The sequence below is a fragment of the Caretta caretta genome, chromosome 27 (genome assembly GCF_965140235.1).
Source record: "Caretta caretta isolate rCarCar2 chromosome 27, rCarCar1.hap1, whole genome shotgun sequence".
NCBI lineage: Eukaryota > Metazoa > Chordata > Testudines > Cheloniidae > Caretta > Caretta caretta.
The window spans coordinates 12,657,107-12,683,261 of record NC_134232.1 but is presented as its reverse complement, the minus strand read 5'-3'; the positions used below and the strand labels follow the sequence as shown (position 1 = coordinate 12,683,261).

Sequence of the window (26,155 nt, the reverse complement as noted above, 5' to 3'; positions counted from 1 at the left end):
CAATATCAAGGCCAATAACTTTTGGCTGAAGTAGACTATATCTTTTAGAAAGACATCCAATCTTGATGTAAAGACTTCAAGAGATGGAGAATCCACCACTCCTCTCAGCAAGCTGTTCCAATGGTTAATAGTGTCCCACCCCACATATTGTTGTTAGCAAATCTGCACCTAATTTCCAGTTTGAATTTGTCTAGCTTACATTTCCAGCCATTGGATCTTGTTATGCTTTTGTCTGGTAGTAAAGGTTTTTTTAATCTATCAGAAATCTTCACATATAGGTACTTCAAAACCACAATCAAGTCACCTTCTAACTTCCTTTTTGGGACGCCTACCACATGGAGCTCATTACAGGATCAGGGCCTCACTAATATCCTGGTAGACAGATGACCTCCTTGCACCCTGATTTTATTCTTCAATTTGATCCGCTATAATGTGTGTTTGGTTCCACAGAGAGCACTGTGATTTATTACAAGATTGTAATGAGCTGGCCTGTATAAGTGTTCAACACAGTTCTCTACTGGATGGAATCACACCTGTGCATCAGAGGCCCTATACTGCTAACAGCTGAAGGAGATTCTCCTTTAGTTTACTTGGTAGAATGCAGTGCTTTCTGGAGCAGAAGGATATGAGTTCTACCTCCACATGTCATGAATTTCAGAGTGATTATTCTGTAAAAAAAAGTGACAACCATTATAGTCCTAGGTAGCATTTTCCCCCATTTGTATTGCATTGGCAAATCTACTAGTTTTATCGGGACAGTTTTCCATTGCTTTTTTGTTAAATATTAATTTATTTGTATTCACTACCTCACATGGGTACGTGTTAAGTCATATGTACCCTGCACCATAGGCCATTGAATGGGGATAAATCTCTTTCCTTGGGGAAAGAGAGAATCCTATCCCATTCACAAAGATTGCCTGAGCTGCCACTCTTGGAGAAGAGGGTCTTCAGCTGTGGCTTATTAACAGAAAGTCAGTGCCATAAAGAGGGAAGGTATGAAAGTAGGCTGGATTTCTCCAGGGGGAGAGAAGAGTGCCTGCCTATCTGTCTGTCTGTCGGCAGTTAAAATCAACTGCTTAGGCAAACTCTCCTAAGAAGAGATCTTTGTTTGTCATATTGTAGGAGCGAAGCAGGTATACTTCTTGGATTCTACAAAAGGGCATCTTTCTGTTTACTCTACAAGGAGCTAGAACTATGCATTTGGGCCTGATGGGGAGTGTGGCTGCCTACAAAAAACTAGATACTTGACGCATTATATCCTGCTCCAAGAAGAATGATACGCGCTTGGGATATTTTCTTCCCCATGCTCTTGTATTGTTTCCCCTTTAGGGGACTAGTGACCCCTTATTTTTGGGTGTTGTGAGCTTTCATGCCTGTAAAGTTCTTTGAGGCCTTCTGATGAAAGCCATCTGTTGTAAAAGCCAAGCAATGTTCAGCTGCAGAAGACCTGACTCAATGAAAGGGAGCAACAATAGCCACTGGATAAAAATAATGTAAAAATAGTTAATATATTTTGAGGACTTGTGTTATTTTACATAGATTTTTCTAATTGTAAAGGTGCCTAACATAGCCTCTTAAAAACCTTCTTTGGGGAGAAAGGTGTAAAACCTATAATAAGTTTAAAAGCTCACTTTAGATGTGTTTAGAACTGTAACTGTTAATGTAGGGCCTAAACTTTTTTGTCTACTGGTTCCTGTAGCAGGAAGAAGAACAGGAGTACTTGTGGCACCTTAGTAGGAATTTACAGATCAGATAAATTACACATTAGATACATAGTGGGTGAAGTAATGTCTTTCACCAACAGAAGCTGATCCAGTAAAAGATAAGTTTTTTTGAATGTACACAACTCTTCTTAGGTGTGGGGCACGTACTCAACAGTGTCCTAGCAAAATACAAAGTGGTACAAACTGGTATAAGGAGTTAATGCCTGTTGCAAGAAACCATTCAAGATGAAGTGACCCACTACCCAGCTCTGTATTTTGAGGGTGGTGTGTAGGTTTTTGATGAGGATTAAGAGGTCAGATAGGGAGTGATCATTTTGTGAAAAGTATTTACTTACAGCTGATATAGTGTTTTTGTCTCACCATTTTTCTGAGTGAACTCATTGGAGAGCTCATTTCACCTACATTGTTGTTACTGGAGCGTTTAGTGCACTGGATGAAATATATTGAATGATGTGATAGGCATGTATAGGACCCATGGATCTTGAAAAGTGTGTTGGGGCACAGTATTAATCTTGTCTCTTTCACCAGCAAAAGTTGGACCAATAAAAGCTATTACCTCATTCATCTTGGGACATATGTGGCTACAATACTGTGAATTAGGCCATATCCAATGAAACCACTAATTCCTCAAGTCTCTTCTTGCCCCATTTTATAACTCAACAGTAGGTTCAGGCTGGATGACTATAGTCAGTGGAGGCTGCTTTTGCAGCTTCCTTCATAACCCCTGCACATCACCTGTGATATTAAACTTACTTTATAAATGAATAAAATAAGTCTGTTTACTGTCCCATTTTAGACATGAAATTTTCTGCCTCATATTGACATGCGGTATCTTGCTTTCATAATGGTAAAGTGCTATCTGAAACAGGGAATTATGAAGCTGAAGTTACAGCAATGTTGTTTCGGCCTAAGAAAAGAATCCTGTCTTGTCTAAAATAACTTGCCCTGCTTTTGCATTACTTATGTTAAGTCTCTTAGCTGTTGGGATGGTAGGTTTTGAGATGTGTGCTACCCTTCCCCCAGCAGTAACCACGATTTGCTGCTTCAGCTATTTTACAAAGTGGGGGGGAGGGGGAAGGGGATGAAACTTTTCTGTTTAAAACTTTTTAGGTTGTTTTGTTTTTTTTTCCCCCCCAGCAATTAAATATTTTTGTAACATTTTGGCTTCAGTGGCAGTTTTTTCCACCTGCGGACGTAAAACGCCCCACCCCTTCTCCCTCTCCCCTTGCAGAAGCCGCTGCCTGCCCTGTGACCCTCCTGGGCACCGCATGGGCGCACACGTGCCCCCCGCCTGTGACCTCTCACGACCCAGCCCCGCTGCCCGAGGAAGGGGAGGGCCGGAGGGAAAGAGTGAGGCCCGCAAGTCTCGCGAGATGACACCCCCCCCTCGCTCCCATCCCGGGTCTCGCCGCTCCGCTCTCGCGAGACGTCTCGGTGGCTACGAGAAGGCGGAAGTGTCGCGCGGTTTGGAGCGTAGCCATGGCCGTTGGGCTGGCGGCGGCCGCCGCGGACTGAGGCCCGAGCGGGAGGGGCCTGGCCGCGGGTACCTGCTCTACGCCAGGCCGGCGCCTGCGGCCTGCCCCGGGGCCCTCCTCCCTCCCCCCCTCCCAGGCCCGCACCGGCCCACGGGATGAAGGCGGCACAGGGGGGCGCCGAGGGTGAGTCGGGGAGGCTTGGCCCTGGCCCTGGGAGAGGCGGGGCTCGGGGGGGGGGAGCTGAAGGGGGAGCCCCAGACGCTGTAGGGGGAGCCCTGGCTTCTGGGGAAGGGGGCGATCTGCTCCAACTTCCCTCAGAGATTCTGCTGCCCCCGCCCCCTTCCCTGCGTTCAGCTCCCCCCCCCCCCCCCCCCAGTCAGCGCCAAGGGATTTAGGTTGCTCCCTGCTCTTTGCTGGGCTAATGGGGAGTTATTTCCTCCCTACACACACGTCGTTCCCCCCCCCCCCCCGTTGCTACCATGTTGCTCTGCTACCCTGCATGGAAGGGGACCGACATGGGGGGCCCACGGCCACCCACATCCGTCACAGCACTACAGCCCATGTACGCTGGGGTTCTTCGCTACCTGTCGCCCCAGTGGGATGTGAATGGTTGCTGGAGCTTACGGGTTCCTAGCCCAGGCTGCTGCATCTTCGTGGGAGCAGCCTGAGGACAGCACAGCTGTTTAGCGTGGGATGTTTCATCTTGGGCTGCGTGGTCTCCTGGTATACGGAACGTACGGCTACCTAAGCCATGTTGATCCAGCATGATCCTATATGGCCCAGGAGAGGTTACAGTAGGTCCTACTGTGCAAAGCTTTATGTTGATCAAAATAGCTTGCGCTTTGATCAAGATACAGCATTATATAGTGGAGTTTGAGATCTTTTTGGGGATGGGTGTAGCATAAAATAGATCAGATTGCAGACACCTTCACCTTCATTAAACATGCCCCTTCAGTTGCTATTACACTGTCAGTGAATGATATAATTTAGTCCAGAAGTTCCCAAACTTTTTTTTTGCTGAGCCCTCCTTTGGAGATTCATGTCCTGAGCATACACGCCCTTGTGTGGGGTGCCTGGTACGCACGGGGTGAGTGTCTGGTACCCACGTTGAGCGAGGGATGCCTGCTACCTATGGGGAGCAGATTGGGTGTGTCCCATGTGGCAGTTTCCACTCCCTAAAGGGGTTGGGGTGGTCTTGGCTGATGGGACCTGGCTCCCTGCCTATCACACTCCTCCCTGTGCAGGGAAGCAAATGGAGCCCTGCTTGGATCAGGAGAGCAGCGGAATGCTGCACCCTATGAGTAGTGGCCCCCTCCTGACTTTGGCCTCTTAGCCTGGCCCTGGGGCACTAGGCTCTGTCTGCTTCCTCTACTCAGGCCCTGTCCAGCAGGGGAGGCAGCTGGGGCTTGGTTCCCTGGGGCTGTACTGAAGGGCTGGGGACAGGAAGGCGCTCTGTGCTGCAGGGGTATCAAAAGTAAGGGGGACAGCTTACAGCTTCCTTCTTGCAGAGTCCCTTCTGGCTTCCCCAGCAGAGCATGGTAACGGCCAGTTGGCAGCAGTGGCAGTGGGGGAGTGAGATGAACAGGGAACCTGGTCCTAACAGCTGAGACTGCCCACACAGCCCCCTCATCTGCTTCTCTTACCCAACTGGGCCCCTCTTGGCTCAGACTCTTCAGCACAGCACAGTCAGGTCCTCACATTCCCCTAATAATGTTGTGCTTCCCTTGCCCTAGAGGTGTTCTCCACAGTTTGGGAACCTCTGATCTATTCCATCACCAACCTGAGTTTGAAAAGTCCCTAGATGTGTGTTTACATGAGCAGTAACTTACATCATCAGGTGCTGTTTCCCTCTGTTTTTCTTGGATCTGACAACTCAGATGAGGTTGCTAAAATAAACTGTGATGATTGCTGTACATTTAAAAGAGTCTAACTATAGAGGAACCTGTTTCTTTTCTAATAAAAGCAGGTGTGGCATTAGCATGGGTTCAGTTGGACCCACAGAAATAATGAAACCACAGGTGCAAAAGCAGGCAAACGTTCATTTGTCCTGGCCTGGTGCAGAGGGGAGGGCGGGGGAGTTGGTAAATGAGCCTGCCCTGCACTCACCCCACGGCAGTGGCTCCTGTCACAGTTGAGGTGTGGCTGGGCCAAATCTGAGTGCCACTGCAATCCTGTGCATCAGGTGCAGTGCTCTGCCCTCCTTCCTCCCCCCATGACCTCGCCTTCGCACCAGGGTGGGAGATGAGTAAGGGTTGTGGTGCTAGGGAGGAGGCTGAGACATGACACTCATTTTTTTAAAATGACTAGATTTCAAGTGATGGTGTCCCTTGAAACCCCATTTACTGTGAAATCTCGAATTGTGTCACTCCCTTGCAGTGTGCAAATAGCAATCCCAGTTCTAGGACATCTCTGCAACCTAATGATACCGTGCCCACAGGATACCAACCCTTCGGTATTGGCTCCATCCCACTAGGCAGGTCAGAATACCTCTAAATCATAGAATTTTGAGCCCTCTGAGGTGCTGGCAGTTGGGTCGGGGCATGAGTCCCTTCCTGTACAGCATTCCAACTGTCGCTGCCTCAGTCAGGTCCTTCACTGTAAATGGGCTCCAGTTGGAGTCTTTATAGTGTGTTATGTTGACTTCCATTCAGTGCTGTGAAGGTGTTTTTAAAAAAAGAAAATAATTGAATACATGAATGTGATTACAGTGGATCTCAAACTGTGATCTGTGGCTTCCTTCTTGGAGATTCACAGAATACAAATGGTTGAGGAATATGTAGTGGGAGGTGGGGAGAGAAGGTGGTCTGTGCGGAGGATCTTTGCCATACAATGAGGTTAGTAGAACAAAAGGGTTGGAGAGGAACTATGTGTATACAGTGCAATAAGAGACAGGAGATTAAAAGTAGAACCTCCCCTCTTTAAAGAACTGCTATACTTCTTATCTTCTGTTTTCCTTGAGGTTTCAGCAGGTCTTTAAACCATCCTCTTGTGTCTGCAAGGGGTACCCAGTCAGTTATAATGCAATACCAAGACTAAACAAGATGGACCAAATCCCACTCTCACATCTTACTCACATATGTAGTACTACTGATTTCCCCAGAAGGTATTTGAAGTCTTATAGTCTCCTGGGTTTGATGATCTTTGGTACAATCTTTGCATTATTTAACTGTGTGTGTGAGTGTGTGAAAAAGAGAGAAGAGTAAATTGGCAATAAGTAAAATTTCTCTGAATTGTTTTATGTTGCTGTTAAGGGCAAAGGACACATCTTTTATTTGGAACTCGCAGGAGTTTTTATTTGTAAAAGTTTGAATTTTATTGTCAGCACGGAGATTAAACAGTGGCAGGCCCCCTGACTGAGTTGTCCCATATCATTTGTCCTGTAGAAACGGAGAAGCTGAATAAGATGAGTTCTCTCTTGGAAAGACTTCATGCAAAGTTTAACCAAAACAGACCTTGGACTGAAACGGTGAAGCTTGTCCGTCAAGTCATGGTGAGAATTGGAGGAGTCTGGATGAGATTGTTTACTGGGAGAATGGTGTAGTTATGTAGTCTGGATTAGTAGTAATACTTCTTTAGCACTCCTCAGCCAGCTATCTCAACGTGATTTGCAAAATATTAATCCTTACAATCGCTCATAGAAGATAGAGTTTTACCAGTTGCACCTAGAGGGCATAGCCAAGATCAGGGTCCCCATTGTGCTAACTGAAACAGGGAGAAATAGTTCCTGCCTGAGAAAGTTTATAATTTAAATAGACAAGACAGACTAAGGAGAAACAAGAAAAGGAGTACTTGTGGCACCTTAGAGACTAACAAATTTATTTGAGCATGAGCTTTCGTGAGCTACAGCTCACTTCATCGGAACAGACACAAAGAGACGATGTAGCTTACCCAAGGGCTAACACCCATGGAACATTGGCAGAGTCAGGAATAGACCCCATGATCCTGCTGCCCTTAACCACTGGACTGCAGTGTCTACTTAGAACTAAGGTACCAGTCCCCTTTGGCAACTAGCTGTTAGTGCAGTTATGCAGCACAGTCTCATTCATTCTCCTTTTCTGGTAGAAGTACAGTTAATTTGTGAGACACTGCACCAAGTTATTGTAGAAGTGTTCCTAATACTAGGCATGTTGCATTCAGTTTTAGCACCACTGCCCGGCTGGTGTGTTTGTTGAAAAGGCAGCAATGGGGAAGGGAAAGATAGGGGGACCAGATAGTAAGTGTGAAAAATCGGGATGGGGGTGGGGGGTAAAAGGAGCCTATATAAGAAAAAGCCCCAAATATCAGGACTGTCCCCATAAAATCAGGACGTCTGGTCATGCTAGGGAAAGGTAACGAAAAGTTTTCTGCAAATATTGTTCTGTGATGTGTGAAATTTGCATGCCTGGCTATTCCCTCCCCCTCCCCCCATTTCTTCCTTTATTATTCTGTTTGTTTAGAATTATGCATATATAAAAAGCTATTAGAGTCAGTTCCTCCAATTCAATCAGCTGCTTAAGGAAAAAAAAGAGGTGTGTGCGCAGTGGATATCTTTGTTATCTTGCTCCTGTTCTCATTTTAGGGACCTAAATGGAAGAGTAATTCTGGGATGGGATTTAATTTACTTTAAATTGTTTGAATAAACAACATTTGGCCCTGAATAATAGTTATAATGACTCACTCTTGATGAACATTGCATACAAATGGGGGTTGTTTTCTCCCTTTTCACTTAGGAAAAACGGGTTGCGATGAACTCTGGGGGCCATCAACATCTGGTGAGCTGTTTGGAGACTTTGCAGAAAGCATTAAAAGGTTGGTAAACTCTTTGGAAATGTAACAACAAAAAATGTACTTACGCTTTCCATGGTGTTCAGAATGAAACATGATAGAAATATTAAATTGTAAAAACAAACAGAAATAGCAAATGTTTCATTTTGTGTTTATGGTATGTGCATTGACATATATGCATGCACACTTTCACACGCACATATTTACCACTTATGCCACAGTAGAATGTCATAGTTTAGGTTGCCAGTAGTATTTTATTCTAAACCATTTGCCTGGCCTCAACCCAAAAGTGATTAGGTATGGGAACATGGAAGAATATCAGTTCATTTCTTTGCAGTTGTGACTGCGATGGTGGGCTGTATTTTTCTTTGTAAAAATTGCTCCTGCTATATTTTGCATGTGGATAATTCATGTGTGCGCACACCCAGATGTGTAACTGTACAAGTGCGTAATGTTGGCTCGTGTGTGTGTGAGGAAGGGTAGTTGAGACTGCACTTAGTGCCAAAGGAATACACTCCTATGGGAAAAGTAAGAGTCATTCGATCTAAACTTGCCTTGTGTCTTTCCTGTTTAGTATCATCTCTGCCTGCCATGACCGATCGCTTGGAGTCTATAGCTAGACAAAATGGGTAAGTCTTCTTTTGTGGCAGAAGCATTTCCTGTGTATCTGTACAGAATCATCATAATCTCACTGCTGGTTTGATTGTTTTTTGTGTGCATCTCATAGCAATTTTTGTTTTGTTTTGTATGTAAGCCTTGGATCTCACCTTAGTGCAAATGGCACTGAATGTTACATCACTTCAGACATGTTCTATGTGGAAGTCCAGTTAGATCCTACAGGGCTGCTGTGTGATGTGAAGGTGGCGCACCATGGAGAAAATCCTGTGGTACGTATAACCTAGAAAGAGGAGATGAGTAACGCCAAAGGCAAGCAATGTTGGTTTGCCTCCCCTCTGCACAAACACAGGGAATCAATTGTGTAAAATATGTCCATCTAGTTCTCATAGAAAATCTCTACTCATGGCTTCAGTGGAAGGTGAAAACCTCCATGGGGAGATTCCTTCTCACTCCTAAATTTGGTGATTGGTTCAGTTCTGTGCATGTGAACAAGAACCACTTAGATAATGGTCCATATTTTTCTTTGAGTCAGAGTATAATCAATTGACAAAGCAGAATTACAGTTATCTGCAGCTTTTTATTGGTTTTCTTCAGCATATTTCTTTATCATTGATAAAACTTACAGTTCTGTAGATGGAAGATGGAAACTTGGGTCAAAATGTTTCAACTTGGAGGCCTAAAGTTAGGCATCATAAAAAAGTGGCCTGATTTTTCAGAGGCAGTAGCATCTGCAATTCCCATTGATTTAATTGCACCTCTGAAAACCATGCCACTTTTAGTAGATACCTACATATGGATTTAGGTATTCAACTTAAAGCCCCCAAGTTTGAAAACTGGTATAGTTGTTTAACAGGAGATAGTATTAAATGAATTTGTGCTGCAAGTGATTGACAAACAGGGCATCAGAACCATGCTGGTGTAGAGCAGTGAGTGTAAAACTCTTTCTGACCAGAAGATAATGGTCAGAAACCTCATTCTGTCCCTGTATTTTATAGTCATAGAAATGTTCAAAAGTCACAGATGAATTTGAAATGAATGTAGTATATGTTCTTTCCATTTCAGAGCTGTCCAGAACTGGTGCAACAGCTGAGGTGAGCAAAAACAGCTGTTCATTGCATCCTGAAAAAGATTCTTTTTCCTGATATTGATCAGCAGTACTATTTTATGGGAGGAATTGTACAGCAGTTGGTAACTGTTCCTTCTTCACAAAGTCTTTGCACTTTCACAAGAGGTTTTCTGGCTTTGTTTGGCTAGGGCTTCCTGACTCTCTTCATCATGCATGGTACCTCTGAAGCCTCTGTACGAGGCCACACAATTGTCTCTTGACCAGGGTGTTTTGCAGAGACATTTAAAAAACAAAAAACTAAAACTAAATCAACTGCGAATATTAAAGGAGTGATTAAAGAAACATATTTTCGCAGTTTTCATGTTGCAAAAGTAAATTCCTAAGTGATTTAAGAATTGTATTATAAAGGTAATAATTCTTAAAAATAAAATGATCTACTATGAACGATTTATTCAGATTGTTTAACAATGACAATTTTTTCCTCCTCCTAGAGAGAAAAACTTTGATGAATTCTCTAAGCATCTAAAGGGGCTTGTGAACCTTTATAAACTTCCTGGAGACAAGTAAGTGTATGTAGTGTATTCTCCTCCCGCCCCCATGGTTATATAATCAGTCTAGGCCCCAATTCTGCAAGCACTTAACCCATGTTAATTTTACACAGGTGACTAGTCCTGTTGGCTTCCATGCCCCTGCTTGTGTGACAGATAACCATCTGTCTTTTATACATAAAAAAGCACTGCATTTAAAGGTCACTGTCAAGATAAACAATATTAACAAATTTCCTTACCAATGCCCTGATCCTCTGTGTATTTATTTGAATTACCATTGTGCCTAAGAGTCCCAGTTGTGGATCAGGATCCCATTGTGCTAGGCGTTGTAAAAGCACAGAACAAAAAGACAGTCCCTGCCCCAAAGGGTTTACATTGGGTTATTCAGGTGCATACATGTTTGCAGGATCAGGGCCTAAGTTAAGACTATGAAGCATAAAAATTCTTATTCTTTTCATTTTCTCCTCTGTGGTTCTGTGCATTTTTTATTTAAAAAACACAGATGTACGTGTAAATCCTTTAATTTTATATTTTATTATAATCATGAAGTACACAGATACCAAATTAGGAATACATATGTACATGATTTGCTCTGTACAAATTGAGAAAAGAAGATAAAATATAATATACAATCTAAGATGTGAGACATTGTATCATTCACTGTTTATATGTCTTATCAGTTTACATTGAAACCATAATAGGAAAAAGTGACTGTCTTTAGTGATTTAATACCATGATTAGGGTAATACTTTTAGTAAAGAATTTAATCTGAAGTTCTGAGGTAACTTTAGGTTCTGTACAGTTTCTTGAATTCTTTTTTTGTTTTCCCATATTGCTTTTTTTCAAGCAAACTTAAAACTAAAATGTACTTGGCTCTTCAATCTTTGGAGCTGGATCTCTCAAAGATGGCAGTGATGTACTGGTAAGAACATTTATACACCTTTGATTTTCTCAATACCTGGGCATGAATTGGCAGCATGATGAGACCGGTACTTTCTGACTTCCTTTTAAAAACTGATGCTTACATTAGAGCAACCCCATGCAACTGGAGGTTGATACAAAGCGTTATAGAAACTGTTCATAATTTTTTCGGCTTTTCTAAAGTCTGTGTTTAACTGCAGAATGAGCAATTGAAATAGAAGGTGAGGAAAAAACAGGCTGAGGATGAAAAAGAGAGATTAGAGATAGAAAAAGAGCAGAGACAGCGTGGACGAGAGACTGACCAAAAAAAACACAAAATAGATACAGCAGCTTTTTTAGTATCTAGCAGGAGGAGATCCTGGGATGGGGTTGATCAGCCACCCATCACAGAGGTTGTTCCAACAAAACAGGTTGGGAACCACTTACGTTAGGTTTAGTGGACTAAAACCCACTTAGCTAGTGGGGAAACTGATGACTCCTTTTGCCAATACTTTGAGACATTTTCCAGTTATAGTGTGGAGCTTAAGATATTTACTTTTATCTGACTGTGAAGTGTGTATTGTAAGATCTTAAAGGAGCCACCAGTGCTTAGACGTTTGGGATTCGAGCTATGCTCCAGCACATCCTAAATGTACTATTCTCTCTGTTGTAGGCAAGCCACCAACGCAAGTCCCCTTGACAAGATTCTTCATGGCAGTGTTGGGTATCTCACCCCAAGAAGTGGAGGTATCTGTGTCTTTTGTGTAACCAAAAGAGAGAAAAGGGGATTGAACAGACCCTTCTTAGTTGTCTGATTTTATTCAGGTGACTTAAACCTTTACGGATGGTAGCTGAGCTTCATATTAGCAGATACTAATAGTGGATAAGAGTTGCCAGTGTAAGAGTGGTGGTCATCTACATATTTCTAAGTATCTCATGATCCAGTAGGGTAGTTTTACTTTTACAAAATCACTCAGTATACTGGATTTAGAATGCACAGTTTCTCTCTGTCAGACATCTTGGCCTCTGTTAAAAAGAGCGACTGTTTGAACAGCTTTGCGCTTCATGTGCTGTGCAGTATTGCAAAGTGAGTATGGTCTGGTTGCTAGTGACTTTTATGAAGGATCAGAGTAACTCATCCATCAAGGCCCTCATTAACCAGCCTTTTCCCACAGGTCATCTGATGAATCTCAAGTATTACGTTTCACCCTATGATTTATTTGAAGAAGGCACTGGAGCCACCATTATTTTGCATGAGAACAACGGTACGTCACCTAAAAGGCTGCTTCTGGCCACTGATTGTACTTTAGGCACATAAGATTTTCAGTCTGTCTAAAACTTGTTCCTAGTTTTGTTTAAACTTTTCTATGAAGTCAGAGGCAAGAATATTGTAGAAGACGGCAGCTTCTTTATAGCGTGAGTGAGTGACTCACTGGTGGTAGAGTTTAGATTTTTGAGGAAAGTGTAGAATTCTGAAGATTGATGGCTGGCTTCTCCTTCATAAGCGGCACAAAATGGCCTTCCTATCTGGAGCTGGCTGATGGAGAATTCACACTGCATAGGGGAAGTCTTCACCAGCAGAAAGCTGGCAGAGGTGGCTCTTCTGCTTTCTACGCCAGCCAGCCCCTTGCCTCTGGCATAACAGAAAGGAGAGGTCATGGCCAATGTGTTCCAAGGGCAAGAGGAGCAGGGCGAAGCAGAGCTCCAGCGCTCTTGGTCATCCACTAACATAAAGCCAATGGTCCATTCAGGACCTTACACCAGTGACAGAAGTTAAACTAGGTCCCCTGCTACTCCAGCTTCCACTGGGGCTGGACAGCCAGGATCAGGGAGTCATGACCATTTGGCTGTCTGCAACCACTGCTCTCCAATATGAGAGAATCAAGGGCAGAGTGACGGACATAGGTTTGATAAGCACATGCAAACCCTGGGACACTTCTCCCATTTTCTGGATACAGTTGACCTCTGGAGGTGAAATCCACTTCTGTGCAGGCCTGCACAAAGCCAGTGCATCACTTAAATCCTGCTTAAGCCCTCAAAATATGCTGGTCCTCTGCACTGGAGTGAATTTCATCCAGGATGGCTAACTCTAGGTTTATTTTATATTGATTAATTTAAAAAGAAAACTAAAAAAAATTCTTTCCCCTGGTTCCAGCTGTGATTATGAGTGTGGCTTTTTGTAGGACGAGAATAGTAAACTTCCACACCTGTTCGTAGGTGTTTGCTCTTCGGTAGCATTTTATACAGTAACACCAAGCTCTGTATCTAGAAAAAGCGAGACAAGTTGGAAAAATAAGACACTGGGGCTGAAATGCTCCAAAATCATAAATAATTTTGCACATAGACGTGTACTGCAAGCTTGTAAAATCACCTGCAAGTTATTGCTGACCGGTAACAAGCCCACTCCAGAAATAGAACTTCAAATAGCATAAACAAAAGGCTGCACACTCAAACTAGGCTATATCAAACTTTAAAAGAGGTGCTACATAGACAAATAACACATCTCTATGTGAGCAGTATTTTTAACTTCTAAAACACATGAATGGGTTTTCCAGCCGGTTTTGATATGGTCTCCTTTCTCTTGCCTCCCCTTCCAGTCCCTCGGTCTTTGGGCATGAACGCGTCGATAACAATCGAAGGAACCTTGGCTATGTACAAACTCCCAATTGCACCATTAATTATGGGATCTCATCCTGTTGACAACAAAGGGTAAGGAAAGGGCACTTCTGCTGGGGCCTCTCACAGTGGCCTCATTCAGATGCTGCTGGCTTGTCACTCTTTTGAGTCATCTTTCCAAGGCATGTCAGTAACACAATGTCATATCATCAGTCATGGGATTTGATGTTGCCCTGATCTGTGAAATACCCTGCACTTGAGACATGAGTGAAGCCTAGTTTTCAGGTGTTAATCAAGTGTCGTAATTTTTCAGAAGTAACAGACACTATACTTCTGTTTGGGCAGAGGATAAAATGTGTATCTTACACTTAAAATATATATACACTTTAAAAAATGTTTCTGTGCATACATCATAATACTTTTCTACCTTACAAGTGTGTTGTGAGGATAAATTCATTAATGTTTGTATGGTACTCAGGAAATTGTTTTCGGGGGATAGGAGCATAATGTACCTACATAAATACAAATATGCATGTAATAAAAAATAACAAGTAACTTCAACGTTTTAGGACTCCATCCTTCTCATCAGTCACCAGTGCCAACAGTGTTGACTTGCCAGCTTGCTTCTTCTTGAAGTTCCCACGACCTATTCCAGTATCCCGGCCTTTCATTCAGAAACTGCAGAGCTGCACAGGTGAGCTGTAACTCTATCAGACAAGTATTCACTAGCTTTTACTAGTAGATTGTTTTAAGCACACCAAGTGAGTTTAACCCAAACTCTTATACTCTCTTTTATATGTGCTTTTGAGGATTGACTAGGTCCATGTTATTGTGCAGCTCCTTTTAGCTCTGTGATGTCATTATGCTCTGCTGTTTCCCCTCAGGAATCCCATTGTTTGACACCCCGCCAACATTTGTCCCCCTGTATGAGCTGATCACACAGTTTGAGTTATCCAAGGAGACCGATTCTGTACCTTTAAACCACAACATGCGCTTCTATGCAGTAAGTATGTCACTAGAACTGGGGAACTAAGCACACAGAAGAGGCAGGTTGAAGACTCTTGAAAAGAGTTAGAAACCCTGGACTGGAATCTATTAAATACAACTCCAGCCTTCTCTTGTACCAGTATAACTGTCAATTAGGGGCATGTTTTTATCAGTAGTTATTCCAGTACAGCCCTTAGAGTGGATGCAGTTATATTTAAAGAGCTACAGCTTTTGTGTGTAGACACAACCTGTTATCCAAGCCAGAATGCTGGAAAAGACACAATCACAGTAGGTTAATTGTCCTGTCTTAACTGTGGATTTGTCATCCTCTGGACTGCAAGAGTTTCTTTTTGCAACTGATCTACCTCCATTACAAAAGGTAACCCAAAACCACGATGTACTGTGTTGGTAAATAAACCGATGCATGTGCAACCAATGAGTTTGTCTGCATGGGTTGTCTTGTTTAATGTTCCTATTTAACTGAGAATCACATACCAGAACACAAGTGGAGAATGTAAGGTGACCAGAGGAGATCAGCAATTTGGTCTAATAACATTTGATAAATGACCTCTTTTAAATGTGTGCCTGTGCTAATGAGCTGATCCTCCTAAGGACAGACTTGCTCTTTTGATTGGGTTAATTGCACAGATGAGAACTATGAGGGTAGCCAAAATTATGGTATGCCGGAGCCTGGATTTATGGGAAGGTATTGAAATCATCTGTACTGTTAAACCACTGCTTCTCTGAGTGACTGCCATGAGCTGGAAAACTTGTAGCTGATGTGAGGAGGGAAGAGAAAGGTACTTTCTGGGTTGGCTACTGTGTTGAAGGATGCAGTTTCCATTGAACATTCCAATATCTGTAAAAAGCAAGTGACTGATTGTTTACATTAACATGGAATTATTTGGCTTCTATAGGTATCTCAGATTCTTAATGTAATTTGAATGGACTTTTTGTGGGTTTATAGATGTTTTTGCAATTGCAGGTACAATGAGTGGGAATTGACTTTGACTGTGTAATTATAAAACCCAAGCACCATGAGAGGTGGAATGTCACCGTGGTGGTTAGGGCAGAGATCTGGGAGATAGCATTCTTGGGTTCTGTATGTGGCTGTTCCACTGACTACATTGTGTGACCTTTGGGTAAGTCACTTAAACAGTTTGTGTGAAATCCTGGGCTCACTGAAGTCAATATAAAACTCACATTGAATTCAGTGAGGCCAAGATTTCACCTTCTGTGCCTCCATTTCCCCAACTGTAAAATGAATCAATACTTAACCACCTCACAAAAGGACAGTGAAGTTTACTGTGTATAAAAGTGCTTTGAGAACCTCTGATGGGGCAGTATAGAGGTACAGAGTGATACTATCATTCTTGGCAGTGGTATTTCTAGACTGGTATTTTGTTGGTTCAGGTTGTAAATCAGTTTATAAAAGGGTTTGATTCTTAGAAAGTGTCTCTACAATGTTTGTCAATTCCAACCACAAAGGTAACTTAGCATGACACAGATTTTGGAGTTGCATTTGCTTTGGTAGCTGTCTTTACTTCCTTGTATCCAGTACCATTGGGGTAACGCACAGGTTGTTTCCTAGGCTCTTCCAGGACAGCAGCACTGCTATTTCCTGAACAAGGATGCTCCTCTTCCAGATGGAAGGAGCCTGCAAGGAACTCTCATTAGTAAAATCACCTTCCAGCACCCTGGCCGGGTTCCTCTCATCCTCAACTTGATCAGGCATCAAGTGGCCTACAACACACTGATTGGCAGTTGTGTCAAGCGAACTGTTTTAAAAGAAGGTGGGTGACACATTGACTAATATAAATAAAATTCTGTGACTGGAGATGATCCTGGACTGTTTTCTGTAGCATATTAGAATCAGACGGCGGGTTTGGGGAATAGGAAATTAGAGGCCCAGGCTGCTTTGCTTCACCTTTTTATTTTTCTTTCTTTTCAATGGCTATATTTGAGCTCATGTCTGTCTTTGTCTCTTGTGCTGTGTAGATGCTGCATTTACCAGCTCCTGTGTCTTTCAGATTCTCCTGGGATCCTGCAATTTGAAGTTTGTCCCCTCTCAGATTCCTGCTTCAGTGTATCCTTTCAGCATCCTGTGAATGACTCCCTGGTGTGTGGTGAGTAGGGTTCAGTGAAAAGCATGTATTTATAAATGGATTTCAGGTGAAGATAGGGGTGTTGTTTTTTGCCACTACAGTTGGAAGTTTAATTTCTCCCAAATGCCTCCTCTCTGTCTTTCAGTGGTCATGGATGTGCAGGACTCCACACATGTGAACTGTAAACTATATAAAGGGCTCTCTGATGCTCTCATCTGCACAGATGACTTCATTGCCAAAGTTGTTCAGAGGTAAACCAGGCCTTCTCTGTGCTGCTATAAGATGCTACTCAGAGCATCTTTTATAAATCCCCAGAACATTAGCCCCCAGATACTGGTGGGCACTTCACAAATATCTAGGGGACAGTGGTTCTACAGTTCATTTTTCTGCAGAAAGATCCCGTTGTGTATCATCTGCTACCTCGCTCAGACTATCCTCCATAGTTATTTATAAAGCACTACAGTTTGTTCAGCCAAAGAGGGTGCTTGAATAGCTGAACATTTGTAGTCTTCCAATTTTGAATAGAAGGTGTCTAATGAAACCGAGTTAATATATCAGTAACTCTTGCTTAACAATCATTGTGTTAAGCATGCCACATAGATTTCTAGCCTCCTCAATTCTCTGTATAATAGTAATAGCGTTACAATAATACAAATAAATAATAATGCCTAGATCTTTTGTAGCAATTTTCATCCATAAATCTCAAAGCACTTTACAAATGACTTAAGTAGCATTATTCCCATTATACAGATGGGGAAACTGAGGCACGGAGGTTTACAGTCATATGCCCAAGGTCACCGAGCAGGCAAGTGGCAGAGATGGGAATATAAGCCAAGTCACTTGAGCCTCTGTCTAATGCCCTGTCTACTGGTACATACGGCTTCCATTATCCTTTCTATTTCTTAGCTACAAAAGAGACAAAATATCATTAAAAGACTTCTGAATTCTGATGAACACCTCTGTCTGGGTGGCATCATTCCAGAACTCCATTTCTATTGCACTTCACCTGTTGTTGAGAGTTTTCTACGCCAGCCTTGGACAAAACCTACCAGATTTGAAGCCATTCATCCTTTGTCTGTGGATTTCAGGCAAATGATGGTCGGGAGAAAGGGAGGCAAAACCAGGGCTGTATTGGAATCTCGGTTCCAATCGTAACTGTGGAGCAGCAACAGCTGACCTTATTAAATATTTGTTTCCTGGATGCCTGTCTTAGTTGTATGTGTTTTCATGCTTCATGATGAGCTTGTATTTGCCTTCAAAGTCTCTGCCTCTCTTTGAATTAGAGGGTGACTCACTCACAGTTCCAACATTTGATAGCCCTGCCACCCCCCAGATTTTACATTTATCAAAATTACTCAGCCCCAGGCAACATTGGAAGCATTTAGAAAACTACAAGGTGTTAATAATGCTCTGCACATACAGAGACCCTACAGACTTCTTTATCAATGTTGATGAATTACCTACCTTCCAGGTCAGTATGATTATTCCTATTTTATAGATGGGGAAACTGAGGCACAGATTAAGTTGACTTGCCCAAGGTCACACATAGAGCCTGTGGCAGAGCCGGGAACAGAACCTATCCCTCCTAACTCCCAATCTCTTTAGCTGCAAGATCATCCTTCTTCTCTTAAGTATTACTTAGTTACTAATTATTAAAGTTTGATTGTAATTAAAAATGTAGCAGATAATATTAATAAAGGCAATGTAGAGAGGCACTGTTGTTCAGTGGTTAGAGGAGTATGATAGAGTAGCTATGAATAGATACAGCAGGGAACAAAAGATTCTAAATTCTGGCAATTCCTGGCTCAGTTGCTGTCTTGCCATGTGACCTGAGGCAAGTCTCTTGCGATTTGCATTAGTTTATCCTCCTGCAAAAGGGAGATAATTCCTAACTCTCAGAGCTGCAGTGAATCCTGTAATGTTTTTAAAACTCTTTAGTTGACAGTTTCTATACATGAGCAAATTGCTTACTAAATCCTTCACACTTTCTGTCTTGCAGATGTATGTCCATTCCTGTGACGATGAGAGCCATTCGTAGAAAGGCAGAAACCATTCAGGCAGATACACCAGCCCTGTCCCTTATTGCAGAGACAGTAGAAGACATGGTGAAGAAAAACCTGCCCCCCGCCAGCAGCCCAGGGTACGGCATGACCACAGGCAGCAACCCAATGAGTGGTACCACTACACCAACAAACACTTTTCCGGGGGGGCCCATCACTACCCTGTTTAACATGAGCATGAGCATGAAAGAGAGGCATGACTCGGTGGGCCATGGGGAGGACTACAGCAAAGTGTCTCAGAACCCTATTCTCACTAGTTTGTTGCAGATCACAGGGAATGTGGGGTCTACCATAGGCTCAAGTCCAACCCCTCCCCATCACACGCCACCACCAGTATCCTCACCAGCAAGCAACACCAAGAACCACCCGATGCTCATGAACCTCCTTAAAGACAATCCTCCTCAGGACTTCTCCACTCTGTATGGGAGCAGCCCTCTTGAAAGGCAGAACTCTTCTTCTGGCTCCCCCAGAATGGAAATGGGCCCTGGGGGGAACAAGCAAAAGAAAAAAAAATCTCGCACACCAGCAGATAAGCCCAAGCATCAAACTGAGGATGATTTTCAGAGAGAGCTGTTTTCAATGGACGTTGATTCCCAGAACCCAATTTTTGATGTCAACATGACCGCGGATACTCTGGATACCCCTCATATTACTCCAGCGCCCAGTCAGTGCAGCACTCCTCCTACTACGTACCCCCAGCCTATACCTCACTCTCAGCCCAGTATTCAGAGGATGGTTCGACTTTCCAGTTCAGACAGCATTGGAGCTGACGTTACTGATATCCTTTCTGATATAGCAGAGGAGGCTGCCAAGCTCCCCAGCACTAACGAGGACTGTCCACCCATTGGAACGCCTGTAAGGGACTCTTCTAGTTCAGGACATTCACAAAGTGCCCTATTTGACCCAGATGTCTTTCAGACAAATAGCAGTGAGACCCCGTACACTGATCCAGCCGACCTTATAGCAGATGCGACTGTGAGCCCAAACAGTGACTCTTCAAACCATTTTTTCCCTGAAGGAGTAGATTTCAACCCTGACTTACTGAACAGTCAGAGTCAGAGTGGCTTTGGGGAGGAGTACTTCGATGAGAGCAGTCAGAGTGGAGATGCTGACGATTTCAAGGGCTTTGCATCCCAGGCCCTAAGTAGTTTGGGAGTGCAAGTGTTGGGGGGTGACGGGGGAGAAAATAAATTTAAAGGAAGCAATCAGGCAGACATGGTTGACTTTAGTATTATTGCAGCTGCGAGCAAAACCCTGGGGTCCTCTGACATTATGGAGCATCACAGTGGAAGCCAGAGCCCTTTACTAAGTACAGGGGATTTGGGAAAGGAAAAGTCTCAGAAACGGGTAAAAGAAGGCAATGGCTCTGGGAGTAGTTTATCGGGTCCTGGGCTAGATGGTAAGCCAGGAAAACGCAGCCGGACCCCGTCCAGTGATGGTAAAAGTAAAGAAAAGCTTCCAAAGCGGAAGAAAGCAGACATAGAAGGGAAATCTCCCTCTCATAGTTCATCAAACAGACCTTTCACCCCACCAGCAAGCTCCGGCGGATCAAAATCTCCTGGAAGTTCAGGCAGATCTCAGACTCCTCCTGGTGTAGCCACTCCTCCTATTCCAAAAATCACAATTCAGATCCCCAAAGGGACAGTGACTGTTGGCAAACCGTCACACGGCCAGTATACAAGCAGTGGCTCTGTCTCGAGCAGCAAAAGCCATCACAGCCATTCGTCCTCCTCTTCCTCCTCCTCTTCTGCCTCAGGCAAAGTAAAAAGCAGTAAATCAGAAGGGTCTTCTGGCTCAAAGATGAGCAGCAGCCTCTACCTGAGCCAAGGTGGCTCAGGTTCAGGTCAGTCAAAAAGCTCAGCTCAGTCTGTGGGAAAGCCTGGATCCTCCCCTATCACCAAACATGGCCTCAGCAGCAGTTCCGGAGGTACCAAGATGAAGCCTCAAGGGAAGCCTTCATCACTTATGAACCCTTCCATGAGTAAACCAAACATTTCTCCTTCACATTCTAGACCATCAGGGGGTTCTGACAAGCTTGCCTCTCCAATGAAACCTGTTCCAGGTACTCCCCCATCATCTAAAGCAAAATCGCCTATCACTTCAGGTTCTGGGGGCTCACATATGTCTGGGACTGGATCAGGGTCAAATATGAAGTCCTCTTCAGGAATGGGATCCTCTGGGTCCATGTCCCAGAAACCACCTCCTTCATCAAACTCTTCTACAACATCTTCATCTTCCTTTTCATCTAGTGGTTCTTCCATGTCTTCATCTCAGAACCAGCATGGAAGCTCCAAGGGCAAATCTCCAAGCAGAAACAAGAAGCCATCCTTGATTGCAGTCATAGACAAACTTAAACATGGGGTTGTTACTAGTGGGCCTGGAGGTGAAGACCCAATGGATGGACAGATGGGGCCAAGTTCCAATTCCTCAAGCCATTCTTTGTCCTCCAAACACAACATGTCTGGAGGTGAATTTCAGGGGAAGCGGGAGAAAAGTGACAAAGACAAATCCAAAGTCTCTGTTTCTGGAGGATCTGTTGACTCTTCCAAGAAGACTTCGGATTCCAAAAACATTGGTAGTACTGGAGTGGCCAAGATTATCATCAGCAAACACGATGGTGGTTCCCCTAGCATAAAAGCCAAAGTAACCTTGCAGAAACCTGGGGAAGGAGGTGGGGATAGCTTAAGGCCTCAGATGGCTTCTTCCAAAAGCTATGGATCCCCTCTGATCAGTGGGTCTACTCCAAAGCATGAACGTTGCTCACCCAGCCACAGTAAGTCACCAGCATACACTCCTCAAAACATAGACAGTGAGAGTGAGTCTGGCTCCTCTATAGCAGAGAAATCCTATCAGAACAGTCCCAGCTCTGATGATGGCATTAGGCCACTGCCGGAATATAGTTCAGAAAAACATAAGAAGCACAAAAAAGAGAAGAAGAAAGTGAAAGACAAAGACCGTGACAGAGATAGGGATCGTGACAAAGACAGAGACAAGAAGAAGTCACACAGCATTAAACCAGAAAGTTGGTCTAAATCACCAATTTCTTCTGACCAGACTCTGTCCATGACAAGTAGTGCTAGCCTATCAGCTGACAGGCCATCTCGGCCAAGCCCTGATTTTTTGATTGGGGAGGAAGATGATGACCTCATGGATGTTGCTCTGATTGGCAATTAATTTAAAAAAAAATAATTTTAAAAGATCTCTAGAACCCCCAGTGGGTTCTAGAGATAGCAAGCAAAGAATCGTTCATTTCAGAGTTCCACACTTACCTTGAGGGACATGGTTTAAAATGAAAACAGTATTCCTGAGGATCTCAAAAACCTGCACAGAATACCTGCGAGTGCTGATCTTTCTGACTGGGAATGGCAAACCAGTCTTCTGACTGTGGCCCCAAGTGTGCAGCTCATTTACACACATGCTGAATTTTACACGTATTAATAGTCCTGTAAAGTCAGTGGGCGTAGAGTTAAGCATGTGGGTAAGTGTTTGGAGAAACAGACCCTAAATTGGTGCAGAAACATAAATTATTGTGGGAGAATCAGATTTTTCCCCCCTCCCTCTCCTTTTCATGAGAAATTTTTAGAAAGTTTTGAGCTAATAACTTTAGGGCATATTTTAATGTTTGGGGCTTGTGGTTTTCTCTTTTTTTGAAGGGTGGCTGGAGAAAAGAGAAATGCTTTGCAGGTTTCTTTTATGGAGTTTCTTCATCATTTAGTGTCTGATTCTTAGAGGTGCTGAGGACCTTCATCTTCCATTGACAGCAGCAGCTCTGCAAAATCAGGCACTGTGTTTTGATGGACATCAGCGTTTTATTCCAGGTCAAAGCGATGAAGGATATTTATGTCGATGTTTGATTGACCTTGCATTTTAGCTATTTATTTATGCCCCTATTTGAATGCCTCATGCTGTTTGGTTTTCATGCAGTCTCTATATTTAAATGGTGTGATGCGGGGTTTGAAGGGACTCTGGGAGAGTGGGAGCTTGGTTAGCTGTGGGTTAGGAAAGCTTGGAAAATGTGAAGCCACTGTAGCTTTGGGAAAGCTGGTAAAATCACAGCATGCTTTGCCCTGATCTGAGCGCTGTTTGCTAGGTTTAAAGGAAATGAAATTCCCCAGAATCCCAGTGCTGTGAAAATTCACAACCTTTACAGAGATACATTTAGGGGCCAATCCTGCAAATACTTAAGAATAGGCTTAACTTTATTCATTGTAAAAAATCCCATTTGAAGTCAGTGCAACTGTTGTTACTCGTGTGTGCAAACGGTTTGTGGAATCAGGCCTTATTTTTTTAATCTTTTTGTTGCAAAAGTGCCTAAGGGGAGTTTTTAATTTTTGTGTGTGTGCAGCACATTTTTCCACAGCAGCACTGCTGGTAATACACACACAAGCATTCCCCATGCCTCCCCCCCCGAGAGGTTGTTAGCTCACCAATAGGTGTGAATCATTCCTGTGCCGGTGTTAGAACTTATGTTGATGAAAACCATGCTGAAATGTCTTGGCTCTGTGAAAACTGATTGGCTGCAATAGAAGCAATAATTTCCCCGAATGGCGGATTTCCCTCTCTCACCAGGACTTTAAAGGAAGAGGCAGGCAAGACCTGCTAGTCTCTGTCCTTGAGAGGATAGGAACGAGAAGTCCATTTTATAAACAAAAGCACTTAGGATTGTTTTGATAGAGGAGGAGACATGGAAGAGCCTGCAGACAAGGGAACACAGTGTATCTAACGAGTACTGTGAACCCATCTCCTTTTAGGTCTTGCAGGGAAATGCACTGAGTGAAATCCTGGCCCCACTGAGTTTTGCCACTGACTTCAATGGGGCCAGGATTTCACCTGTGGGCTTGAGAATACCCTTTATTTTGGGTTTGCAGTTTGAAAAGACTTCAAGGTTTAGGTTTCCTTTAAACTGTAGATATTTCCTGTCTTGCACACAGTCAAGCCCCCTGATAATTTTCAAGCCAAACAGCTTCTCTTTTCTGGCTCATGTAGAGCCCCTAAAAAACTGGAATGGTCGTATCTTTTTGGTGGGTTGGCTTCTATGCAGCTATCGATAGGCTTTTCCATTCTTCCTGTCTTCAGCTCTATTTGGGGCTGTATACTGAAATTGCTGTTGTCACATGGAAAGCAGGCAGGAATTTCTCTCTCAAACACAATAGCTCTCCCTTTTATTTTCCAACCTCCATCCCTTGCTCCTAGTGGTCTGCATTCCATGGCTTCCCTCTCACCAATACTCCCATAGAAAATAGTAAATAAAGTCCAAACCTGCAGCAAATGACATTATTTGATGCAGTATCAGAATTGTATGACTCTGTGGTGTCAATGAAGAGGATGTAAGAAATACAACACCCATCTTGAGACCCTGCTAGAGTGGCTGCATCTTGGAAATAATACTTGTTCAGATGGCAACAGGTTGTCATCTGTTTTCGTTCTGTCAGTCTCATTTTAAGTTGCTTTATTTAAAATAACCCTTTAAATGTCTTTGGATTGTGTGACGGCTTAGCTGAAGCTAACAGCACTGTTACAAAAGGAAAGCAAGGTTTGGGTTTTCAAGGAATAATTTTCTCAATAAAATGGACTGGTGTTTTAACAGTATAAAAGATTCAGTAAAAGGCTTTTTAAAAAATTGTTCAGCTTTGCAAATTATTAAGATTTAAATTATAAATATATTTTAAATGAAACAGCTGAATGTGTTTCCTTCACTACTTACCTAAGACTCAAGTTCAGGGTTCTAAATTTCTCCTGCAAGAGGTGGGCATCATTGCTAACACCTAAAGAAATACAGGGAACAAAGTTGCATCCTCTTTAAGCATCTGTGACTTTGAGTGCTGCGAGAGAAACTGAATCCTGAACAGTAGTCATAGCAGGTAAATAGCTTTTCAGTCCACTTATAATGCACTGTAACCTTTCCCCTTTATACACTTATTTGTTTTACACTAAGTAAGGGAGAAAGACAGCCATTAAAAGTCAGGCAACAGTTGCATGATGCTCCTATTGCACTGATCAGAGATGAGGTACACTTGTCAATATTACACAGACATTTTACATGTAAATGTTTGATCTCTTACAAATGTTTTATTTTTAAAATATTTTTGTTATTCTATATGATATTTTACATCTTTCAGTATTGGAAAGATAAATGTGTAAACAAACTAAAAAATTTTTAAAAAGCCAAACCTTTTAATCTCAGGTTAAGAAGTGGATGTTGAGATTAAAAGAAAATGGTTCTTTCCTAAATGGTCATTATGTAAATAAGTGTCTTCAGATCTGCTTTTTGTGAGCAACCGTGTAAATACTTCCTGCTAATTTTTCATTCTTTTTCAATGTAGAGTGTACTTTCAACTTTTTTGGAAATACTGCAAAAAAACAAAACATGTTTATTTACATGCAAATACATTTCTTTGGTAAGAATATTGTCTTGTCTTTATTTAAAAGCATTCTGCTTCCCAAGAACTGTCTTAACTTCAAGGTATGTAAAGTCAACACTCTTACAAAAAATCATTTTAGAAATCAAAGATTGCTATCGCCTGTCAGTGAAACATTGGTTCTGACAGTACGGGACACATTCTGTCCACTGCTCTGGTGGCATGCAGGAGCCAGAACTTGTGCTGCAAGAGGCTAGGGGAGAATGCCCCAGGCACAGGTACACCATAAGGCCACCTCCTTTGTATGCCTTGGTGCAAGGGCTATGCTAAAACCATCTCCACAGTGCATGGCCTAATGTAGATTTTGGGCTGTAACACAGCCCATTGGCAGCCTAATTTATTCTGTGGGCTGCAGCAGACTAGAATCCCAGGGGTGCAGCCATCTTTGCCCCCCTTGTCCACCAGCTGTGCCTTCCGTGCTGCATGTCTTGGGGGTCAGAGCACTGAATCTTAACGTGTAGTTTTTTAGTGCTCTGGTTTAGAATTACAGCCCTCATCTGATTTAATGGTAAAGAGGAACAAATAAAATGGGGAGGAAAATTTGTATTCCCTAATGATTTGTGCCTTTCATGGCTAGCCCTCTTAAGTGAGAACTGATGATCAAATAATATATTCAGTTTACAAGGTTTTTGTCATTTAGCTCTGTTAGTACCCACAACATACTGGGCACCGTATATGCATATACACAGTCCTTGTTCAGAATTGCTAAAATCACTGGACAGGACCAGGAATTCTTGTAACTAATTTGACATTAGTGAAGGGAGAACTAGTGTTAGCTAGCAACTAGTTTAGTTCTAGCAAAATGTTTGGTGGAGACATGCTTCCGCACAGGAAGCTAATCTATTGGATTAATCTGTTCTGTTACACAAAAAT

The 26,155-nt window shown here is 43.0% G+C and overlaps 1 protein-coding gene across 1 annotated transcript; it reads left to right on the top strand.

The window, feature by feature from the left end:
- Nucleotides 1-3,172: 3,172 nt before the first annotated feature.
- MED1 (mediator complex subunit 1) lies at nt 3,173-25,268 on the top strand. The gene is made up of 17 exons (XM_048830471.2): nt 3,173-3,382; nt 6,583-6,689; nt 7,909-7,987; nt 8,538-8,592; nt 8,718-8,850; nt 9,644-9,672; nt 10,139-10,210; nt 11,043-11,117; nt 11,769-11,842; nt 12,271-12,360; nt 13,693-13,804; nt 14,281-14,405; nt 14,596-14,714; nt 16,290-16,491; nt 16,729-16,824; nt 16,949-17,054; nt 18,803-25,268. Exons 1-17 carry the CDS (start codon nt 3,355-3,357, stop codon nt 22,035-22,037), a joined length of 4,737 nt encoding a protein of 1,578 aa, XP_048686428.1. The 5' UTR covers nt 3,173-3,354; the 3' UTR covers nt 22,038-25,268.
- Nucleotides 25,269-26,155: the final 887 nt, after the last annotated feature.

Bases quoted from the DNA above. Each gene is read 5' to 3' on its own strand.
- MED1 (XM_048830471.2), top strand. From the start codon at position 3,355: ATGAAGGCGGCACAGGGGGGCGCCGAGG. The intron at 6,690-7,908 runs GTGAGAATTGGA...CTTTTCACTTAG, and splicing joins AGCTTGTCCGTCAAGTCATG to GAAAAACGGGTTGCGATGAA. The intron at 17,055-18,802 runs GTAAACCAGGCC...TCTGTCTTGCAG, and splicing joins ATTGCCAAAGTTGTTCAGAG to ATGTATGTCCATTCCTGTGA.